At 44.0% G+C, this 10598-nt stretch overlaps 1 protein-coding gene across 4 annotated transcripts in view; it reads right to left on the reverse strand.

Moving 5' to 3' along the window:
- OPN3 (opsin 3) overlaps positions 1-10366 on the reverse strand; it is a 29609-nt gene extending 19243 nt beyond the window's left edge. For all 4 annotated transcript variants that reach the window (XR_012632898.1, XR_012632897.1, XR_012632899.1 and 1 more), the window contains exon 1: positions 9927-10366. Coding sequence is in view for 1 of the 4 variants with exons in the window: in XM_074896844.1 (XP_074752945.1) it covers positions 9927-10278 (352 nt within the window). In the remaining 3 variants the exon portion in view is untranslated. The remainder of the gene's footprint in view (positions 1-9926) is intronic.
- Between the last annotated feature and the right edge of the window lie 232 nt (positions 10367-10598).

Consider the following 10598-nt stretch of genomic DNA (forward strand, 5'->3'; position numbering starts at 1 on the left):
CTTACTAACAAGAGTGAAAATTATAACCTTCTTGTTATGCATTTCGTGGAACAAAATACAGATTTATCCTCCCCCCTCCCCAGTAAGGACTAATTGTTAACATTGATTTCTCCATGTTGCCTCCAGTTGTTGTGTCAAGTTTCAAAACAACCCGAGAACATTAACAGTAAAGAACAGGTGTAAGTGTTCTTTAACTACTCATGATAAATAAAGCACAGAGGTTGGTAAGCATGTACATGGGGACACTGTGGTAACTCTCCCTAGTACTGATGGTATTATGCTATGAAATTAAGCAGTTTATGAGACTCCATATCCTGTGAGGTTGAGGCTCTCAGAAGCAGGGGAGGAGGTGGAAGGTGGTAGTTGCATGTTGTCCTCAATGTTATCTCATTATAAATGGTTGCATGCATCTGCTATTTAGCTTTATGCTGGCTAAATCAGCAGACTTCAGGGTCTCTTTCATATGTGACACTCTAGTATGCATCTCTCTTTACAAGCCTAGGTCCTGCGTATTTCAGATCATAAGCAGATGGAATATCTTCTTCATGCTTCAGCTATGTAACATGTCTGTCTTGATGCCCCAATTCCCCCATAGCACTGAGCTGGCACTTTCCGAGGGGAGCCATACCCTTGTGAGGCAGCAGGAATTGACTCCCAAAATTTTTAGCTGATACGGCAGGAATAAAGAAAATCAACACTGCATTACTTAGAGTAGACACACACAAATCTCATATAAACAGAATATTTGTCACTCTCTCAAAGATTCTCTTAAATCTGTTTTCAGAGCCATCCCTGGCATACCTCTCCATTTACATAAGCCTCTCTCGTCCTCTGTATTCCTCCATTTTTGGTACCTCCTTTTCAATCCTGCTGCCTACAAACACATTATTTTATATCACACATTTTGGTGGGAAAGGATGGAAATACATGGCAGTAGCAAGTACAACTACTGTTTTTCTTCTTTGCATGCTCAGAAATCAAACTGAAAGACAAATCTATGACCATAAAGGATCTCAAGTCACAACTACCATTAAAGAAGTGAGAATACAGGCCATCCATCCAAGGATAATGAAACTTGAAGCATCTAATACATATGCCAATTGAGGTATCTGTCACTACTCTTACACGCCACATTCTGGTGCCCATCCTTTCAATAAACTGGCCTGCACCAGCCCTGTGAAGCAACCATGAATCTTTTGTTTCAAACCATTATAAGTTAAAGAGGACTCCATATTCCATTCTCTCTCCTGTCCCCCATTGTTCCTCCCCCAGTACACTAATTTTGGGTCAGTTTTGGTTGGCTGGTAAACAGCAGGTAATGATGTCCATTGTAACCAGAGTAACAGCATTACCTGAATTAAGTCAAATCTTCACAGCGATTTGCCAAGAGCACACAGATGCAAGGCATCTTGTGCTGTCCTCACAGAGATGTTGTGCTTTGCATTATGCCATACACTTTGGTGGTAGTTCTCACCTGGAAGAGCCTTGCCTTTTTTTAGCCTACTACATATTCACATCATGCATGTTCTTGCACTGCGTCCAACTAACTCATATATGATTTATGCATGTAGATGATCCCTTTTCTATGTGCAATTAAGTTTTTGTGTCCTAGTGCAGAGGAAAGCACTGAATTCTACTTCCCTCCCAAGCAGCTTTTCTGGAAATTATTTAAATTTCATTCTGAGCAAGTTGCATAATTTAATATGATTAAATATGTGCTGATTAAAAAAAAAAAATAAATCTGTTACAGAAAGCCATTACGGTTATCATTTGGGTATTAGCCCCTGAAATAAGAACCTGTACTTTTCTTCAGGCAAGGGAGAGGCAAATGAGGAAATTAGTCTTAGCAAAAATACGCATTTCGAAAGTTTTTGGTTTTCACTTGAAATAAATTTTGTTGTGCTTAAAGCTTCTTGAGATACTCGAGATCTATATATTTTGATTCAAGATTAAGGCCCAAGATTCTGAGGGCTGATTTACTCTACTAGCAAATCAGTCTTTCTCCTTCTGAAAGACCTGACTGCTCAGTGTTTACAGATAATGCTTGTCTGATCTACAGATTTTCATCTCAGAGAATACTCCTGTTTGTAAGTACTAGTTATAAACATAAACACTCTTTGTGCTTAGGAACTACAGATGCTAGTTTTAGCTCCCATTTAAGCCTGGGCAATTACCCTCCTATGAATGGGGTCATTCCCATTAAGCTGTGTAGGTAAAATTTAGCAAAGGAAGAATATCTTCTTGTTTCAGCCAGTAGCACACGATATCTATGCTCCAACTCTTCCTCTTCTCCAGCAGCCAGCCATCAGAATCATGAAGGAATGATAAATTTTTTGTTTGGGTTTTTTTTTAAAGAAAATTCTATTTTTTGCTATTTTTTATCATTTTCCTACAGAAATACTGCATTTAGTGTAGATATGATTATGTCTCATAGTGATAATTATTTCCTCTGTACTGTGTTTTTCCAGGTGTCACATTAGTCTGGATAAATGATTAAATACTGAAGCTGCTCAGTGTAGATCATCATGGAAAAGAGTGCAAAACACACCTGAGCTGCAGTGCATTGTCCCATACAATGCGCGTGTTCGATTTTATAAACCTTAATTAGAACAAAACCACTGCAATGCCTGCAGAACATAAGTGTTAATTTCAACTAGTTTTAACAATCACAACTGCTTCTGCCCTCTCCATGCAATATGCAGCTTATTTGCATGGTTTGCCACATTGCTCCCTGAAAATTTGGACAGAGGGAGTATCAGGTATGTAGCCCTGAAGACTGAGCATCTCTACAGAGTAACTACAGCTTAATGCAGCAAAGGAGATTCAGCTCTGAGACAAACCATGACTTCTATCAAAGGACATGTTTTCTGTCTCACTTAATCCTTGACCTACATTCACATGCTGATTTACTATTTTGCATACCTAATCAGGGGGGAAAGGCACTCTCCTGCAATCCCTCCTCACCTCCTTCACATTTGAAAAACTAGACAGCAGCAATTTAGTAGAAGTAACTTCCTGCTCCTATCAAACTACAGCTGAATTAATCACCTCTTCCATGCTCAATCCTCCAAGTGGTTAATTCACTTCCAAAAAAAAATTTTGTTAAATCTGAAAGCATGTTGATTGAGTCTCCAGCTGTCTGTAACATAAGATCCTAAAACTGTCTGCTGAGTAACCACAGAAAATGCTTTTAGCGAGATTAAAATCACAGCATATAACATACACTGGTAATGGAAGAGGGTGGCACAAGGCATTGTTCTTTCAGTGTGCAGAAAACAGCCTTAGATAAGGTAGCTAACAATTATATACTGATGTTTTTGCTTCGTTTTAAAACAGGCTGTAAGTGAAGCCAAGTCCATAGGACACTCTCTGGCAATTAATCCTTACTTTGTTATTGTGTGTATATATGAGAGAAGGGGGAGGAGGGGAAATCAGCTTGCCTTAAAACAAATAAATAAAATAACCTCAGTTGCACTCTGCAGCTTTTCAGAGAAGTACAGTCTCTAAAACTGCTTACAAATTTTTCCATCCTCCAGTTCACATTACTAGAAGGGAGTATACACCATTTACTTGGTAGGTCATCAAGATCTAGCTGCTGTATACCAATGGTGACTTGTCCAGAAGGGTCACAATACTTCAATTAATTTGACATTAAAAGCTGGCAGTGTTTATTCACCCTTACAAGAACTGCTTACAGTTAGGAAAGACAGAGGTCTCTAATTACACTTCAGTAGCGCTAGCCTGTCTATCAGAAACAATTTGGGTAAAATGATATAAAGCCTACCCCAGAGTACACCCTTACTATGCAATCTTCTGCCAAGAGACTGTCTCAGATACACGATTTTGGTTCTTGTTCCTCAAGACCATTCCTAATATGAAGCATTTTTTTCCACTCCTTTCTTCCCTTGCTCAATTAAACATATCAGAAAGTGTTAGAACACAACAGATGGTTTAGTTGCCATCACTTGTAGATGAAATGATTTATGTTTGAGAGGTACGCATGTATGTTCCACACTATCAGACTGACTTACTTCTGAACCCTCAGGGCCTATTCCTACATACAGAAGGCAGACATCCACTGCCTGTGGATGGGCAGAATACAGACTCTTGCATACATCAAGTTCTGCAACAGTCACTGTCATTTAAAAAAAAACCAAACTTGTTTGTCTCTGTGAAAAGCCAGCAGATGCACATAAACGTTACTATGCCCTGAGCCTGTATTCTAGAGTTAAACAAATTCTTGCTTCAGGTAAGAGGGTATCCATGACTGTAAATGAAGACATTTGGGTATATTTAGCTACCAGGTGTCTTCTCTAGCAATTATACCCAAAAACCTATGCTCTCAGTGATAAAAACCAAACCTCCCAGGTATGAGTTATACTACTAAACCAGATAAAGAGAATACACAGATCTCTAGTACTTGAACCTTGGTTGGCTACAAACAGCGAATGAGTTACATCCTTTTACATAAGGAGAGGATGGCAGACTCAGTGGGACCAGCATCAAGTGGACTGTACACCTCAATGGAAAGGTGACGACCCTCACTATTTTAAATACATCACTTAATTGAAGTAGCTATTGTATTCCATCAGAATACATCACCTGTTAAAAAAATAAAGACTAGAACTCAATAACTAAATTAAAAGGGGATTACTGTCTAAGACAGACAACCACATCATCAAAGCTTAGACTAAGACTTGTCAGTTAGCCATATGATCTATATCATTTTCCCCACACTAATACATGGAGTGCTAAGAATGTCTTTGTAACAACAGAGAAGCTCTTTTCATGGCCTCTGTTGTGAAGACATATGTACCTTAACTGTATCTTGACTTCAGAATCTAATGAGTAAAAGAAAATTGGGAGTTACTTGCGTGACAAGGACAGATGCTTGGTAGTCAAAATAAGTTTCGCACTGTAACAAGCGGATCTCTGCATGTTCTAAAGGCTCAATGAAAATCTGTCAAGTCCCAGAAAAATCAGCCAACATTAGTATGAACAAGTTCTGAGCTGTACAATGCAACACAAGGAGCAGATATTACTACATGGGCTTACCTAATGATAAAGTCACTGTGAGAAATTAATTGTAACTCCCCAAAACAGGGCCTGAGAGAAAAAACAGCCTGAGAGAGATAAGGGATGGGGGGGACTGGAGGCCCTCTGAGCTGAGGAATGTCTCAAACACTTGCAAGTAGAGAAACTATAGTCACAGGGTGGTTAGTGTGGAGTTTGGAGCTGGTAAGGCTGCCTGCAGAGCAGAGGATGCAGCTGGAAGGGAGCTGGAAGGGAGTCTGTGAAGGCAGGACGGTTCTGCTCTGGTGCACCTGTAGTTTCAAGAGCCATCTGTCCAGTGGATGACTTTGCTTCACTATCCACAAAATGAATATTGACATCCCTGAATATGCTAATAAAGATTAACAAGATCATGCTAATTACATCATCCCATGAAGCACCTTACCCCTCCCCATACATGGGATATGTAGGTATGTGAATCAACCTGGGGGACAGACCCAAGGAAAGAGTGTATAAATTGAGGGAGGGAGGAGTGACAGGGGAGAAAGAAAAAAGAAGACATGAAGAAGTGAAGATGATGGATGCATCCCTGATGAACCTGGACTGGTGATCTCTATTTCTCTGTTTTTTTCAATCTCCCTCCTTTTTCACCTTTTCCCTCACTACCACTAAGTAATGCAAGGCATGCTATATTGCTTGCCATAACTCATTATATACTTAGCCAATTATCATGTATCCATTTTGGGAAGTTAATAAAGGTCTGGACTTCGAGACTTGTCTCACTGTTGTCCACTCAGTTGGGGATTTATGAATAAGTTACATGTCTCCCTTATCTGAGCAAGATGTGACAGTCACAATAATGCAGAAGTAGACTATTACATGGAACACCAAAAAAAGCCATTTATTCCTAGATAGAAAATCTGTAGCTCTGTTGCCACCTTCTCAAATGAAAAATTTCAGAATGCAAAAATCCATTTACAGTGTCTAAGTTCTGGATCTCATGTGCCTCCAAACTGCAAGACTGGTTGGTAAAGTGAGAAGCACTTTTACAAAGTGAATTTTCAAACTCTCCATGCAAAATTCCTAGGAAAAAAAAAAAAAGCTTTAATCATTTGTCCCAAATTTGTTTGCTGTCAGGGGAACCTCTCATTTATAGGTCAAATGCAGAAGGCAGCTTATACCAAGTACTGGGGTTTATGGGCTGTTCTTCCAAGAAAAAAAAATTACACAAGGATTTTCTTATTTTAACTTAAGTTTGAACAGCCTTTGGGCCTGAAGAGCTGGTACAGAAAGCTCACATAGCAATGTCCAAGTTCATATTCAGGAATGTAATCGCACAGCTGTAAATAAACAGGTATTGGTTATTCAATGTAAAATGAGCTGGGCTAGGTCCAATCCCAGCACATGTCCACAGCACTAAAGTAACCTCACATAGTATCAGAACTACCGCCGCTTTATTCTTTATTAGGTCACCCTGATTTACTGAGCAATTGAAAACTGCAAAGCTCTAACTACTCTGCTTAGTTAATAAGAACTTCACTTTTAAAACCCACCAATTTTGTATGTCTTCTGATCAATGAACACACTTTTTGTTCCCAAAAGTTCCTGGGAGGAGGCAGCGGGGGAGTGTTACGCTTTAAGAAGCGCTGCTAGGTAATACACATACAAGACTTCCATTACATTACCTTCCCCACCACGACCTCAAAATAGCCAACTTGGGCTTTCATATACAAGAAAAGTGTATTTATAAATGTAATACCTGGTTATTCCAAATAAATCTTCAATCAGTACCTTTGCCACCACAAAAAGAAACAAATGAAAACACAATGAACAAAAAAATAAATAAAAACAACAAAAAACACCCAAAGGCCTTAAACCCACTGCTCTTAGACATATTACAAGATGAAAACAGAAGCTGTGGTGGCAATAGTCCAGATGGCAAACACAGTGCGATGCAACTTGCAGGGTATAATTAATTTTTTTGCCCCCCCTCAGTATTGACATGCCCCTGCTACCCAACTCAGTTAGGTGGGGAACCACTTATCTTCACAAAGGGAAAAGAACAATTTTTTCTCCAACTGAGAACATGAAAACAATGCTACATACTAAAGGAAATCTTAAGATTAGACATAACTTTATTAGGTTAGCACCAAATTAAGTATTTTCTATGCCTTTACATGGTAGCTGAACAAAGTAAATTCAGGCATCAGGTATTCCTGAACATTAAGTTGTGCATTTAATCTCTACTTCCATATGACAAACTACACACAAACACACACTTTTCTAATACAACATAAAAAAAATTTCTTCCCACTGAAACATTATGGAAGAAAATAACATGACCAAGCACAGGAAGATAAAATTTTGCAAACCAGTGATGCTAGCTTGACTAGTCTGTAGATAAGGCCCATGAATTCGCCTACATTTCTTCGGGAACAAATTTATTAAATAAAGGGATGCAGGAAAGCATCAACAATGGATACATTTATAGTGACAAATTATGTAGCTGAAATGCTGGGGTTTCAACCCCAAGCCCCAAATTAAGGTTGACATATGGGTGATTCCCACAGCCCTTCACAAAGGGGGGTGAGTTTGCCTTTAGGCTTCCCTCCAGGGTGCGGCCAGCCTGACAGGGAGAGCCGTTGGGTAAATGAGCCCCGGGTGTCTGCATTAAGTAACCAAGGGTCAGGTGTCCCACTGAGGGGTAAAAGCTGGGACCACTTGCAGGCAGGGGCAGTGTCTGTCTGTGAGGTGGATGCACTTTGCCGAGTTCCCTGTTGGGGAAGGACCTCCTGCCTCCCTGGAACTGGGCTCCAGTCAGGTCTGGCTTTTGTAAACGTGGGGTGTGTGGAGATTCAGTATGTGGCTTCCTTGGTCTTATGTGTTTGGCTTGTTGACTTGGTTGTCTCCTGTCCCTTCTATGGGAAACTGCATTTTACCATTTATTCCACCCATTGTTTGTCATGCAGTGTTGTTGGTGTCAGTGGGATTGATGTTGATTATGTATAATCTGACTGACTTGTTTGTACCCCCAGTGCTCACCCATGTACTGACCCTTTTGTATCAAATACAATTTGGTTATTGGTTCATCTTTATGCTGGCTGTGTCCTTTATGCTAGGCCTGATAATTGGCAAAACAGTAGCACACCCCAAAACAAACAGAAATTAAAATTCACATGTGAACAAGCAATTTGCTTGTCAATTTATACCTCATTGTTTCTATTTGTTCTATCTTTGGAAGATGGTAAGAGATTATTATAGCCTGGTTTTTAACATTACCCCTACTATGCATCTTATTTTTCACCCTATATGTACAATATTTACTATTTTTTTAAGAAGGCATATGTAAGGGATAAAGATAGGAACAGAACTACACTTCTGCTGTGTTCAGCTGCCTGGCAGAATCTGGTTAGCAGACACTTGAGTTTCTCAAGCATTTGAACTGGCTGAGTGATGTACGTAGTCTTCTGTTAGCTATGCTGTCTAGTGTTTTCTCTGATAACACCAACAACCAAATGTCCAAGAGCTGTGCACCTCAGAAATCACTGAATGCCAAACCTTGCACAAATGGTTAATGACATCCTGCATCCACCACAGCTTCCAAGACATAAGATCTTTTCTGCACTGTGCAGCAGCAGTCTAATCAATCATGAGCAACCACACACCTTTGTCCCAGCAGACTATAGTGCCATGTGAAAAAGCTTACTAAAGACTTTAATTTGCGGTATTAGAGTCAGTGTATATACATTGCATGGGTGCACTGTAATCCACCTCTAATTTACACATCTCTGCCAGAAAAAGAGATGTCATGAGATTTCATTGCTGATTAGCCAAACACTTCCACCATTGGAAACACAATCCTGTTCTTTTGCAGCACCATTTATCAATAAAAACAAAGTCGTATGAACAGACTATGCATGCATAGCTGGACTGAAACCTATTCTGCTGCAGATTTCTGTAAAGGGTCTGTATGAATTTGAGGAAGAAAAACACTGAGCTTTGTTTTTGAGAATGGAAGTCGTGGAAGTACTCCTCCCGCAGTGCTAAAAATCCCGTTTCACAGGAATCAGGGGCTTCCCAAAAGCCAACTGTGAGACGGGGACGACTGAAAGATAGTTCTGGGATTTCACGTATGGATAACGAGAGCCCAGGCACTGCCACGGGCCGGGCGGCCGCAGAGGCAGGCAGGGGCGGGGAGCCTCGGCGGCAGGGCAGCACCGCCACAGGGCACAGCCAGGTTTCCGCCAGTCCCACCGAGGCGGGACACTGCCACCCCACAGCGCGACTCGTACGTGCTCCTTACCCACAGATCGCACCGCTTCCTCACGTAAAATACAATCTTTCAGGCTGATGCTCTGTATAACACTCGGCCGGCTCGGAGACCCCTTTTGACAACGCTGCTGCCTTCTCCCGTCACACCGGCAAGGGCGGGAGGCCGACAAAGATTCCCCGTGGCCGTTTGCCCCGGACCATTCCCCTCAGCGCTGCCGACTTTCTTACCAGAACTCGGCCGCGCGGAGTCGCCGGGAGGGGGACCCCCAGCCCCTGCCCCCCGGCCCGCCCCGCAGCCACCCGCCGGGCCCCGCTCCTCCAGCGGGCAGAGGGGCCCCGGCCGCCACGCCAGGCCGCCGCGCACCCCGCGGGGAGGGGAGCGGTAACTGAAGCGGGACGGAGAACTCATCAGGGGAAGAAACTCCGCGAGGAAACTGTGAAGGACGCGGCGGGCGCTTGAGGGAGGGGGGAGGCGACGGCTGGGGCGAGGGGACGTGACGGCGGGGGACGGGTCGAGGGGGGGAGGGTACGACGACACACGACAAATTGCGGGACCCCCGGGGAAGGCGGGCAAGGAGAGCGAAGGCAGCCGAGAGGAGGGACCCAGCGGGACAGGAGGCGACGGTGGCCCCATCACCCACCGAAGAGGCTGTTGCTGAAGCCGTCCCAGACGCAGCCGGCGGCGTCCCACACCCAGCGGCTCCTCAGGCAGGACATGAAGGTAAGGCTCACCCCGAAGACGGACACCAGCAGGTCGCTGAGGCTGATGTTGACGAGGAAGAGGTTGGTGGGCGTGCGGAGCCGCTTAAACTTGTAGTAGAGCACCAGCACCAGCAAGTTGTTGCACAAGCCCAGCATGCCGATGGTGGCGACGAGCAGCGCCAGAAGCTCGTAGGTGCCGGCGCTGAAGAGGGGCCGTTCGCCCGGCACCTCCGGCTCCGCCGCCGTGGGCTCCGGCCGGCTCGTCGTGCTCGTGCTGTTCCCCGAGTGCATGGCTCACGGCTGGCCGCTCATAGCCCGGCCGGAGCGGCGCTAAGCCTCTCCACCGGCTCCCAGCCCCATCGCAGACCGCTAATGAGGGCAGGAGGAGGAGGAGCCCCCTCCACCTTCCCGCCCACGGAGGGCGCGCCCTCGGATGGCTTCCCCCTTGCCTGCCCTGGGGCGGGCCCCTGCCCCTGCCCCTGTCCCTGTCCCTGTTCCGGCTCCGCCTCTCGCTCCCTGCCACTGGCCTTGCTGGGCGGCCGAGGCGTTGCTGCCGGCAGCGGGAAGCACAGGCCGCGGGTGCGGGTGTCGCCCGGCTCCTTCGCAACAGG

Source organism: Athene noctua, chromosome 1 (genome assembly GCF_965140245.1).
Source record: "Athene noctua chromosome 1, bAthNoc1.hap1.1, whole genome shotgun sequence".
Classification (NCBI taxonomy): domain Eukaryota; kingdom Metazoa; phylum Chordata; class Aves; order Strigiformes; family Strigidae; genus Athene; species Athene noctua.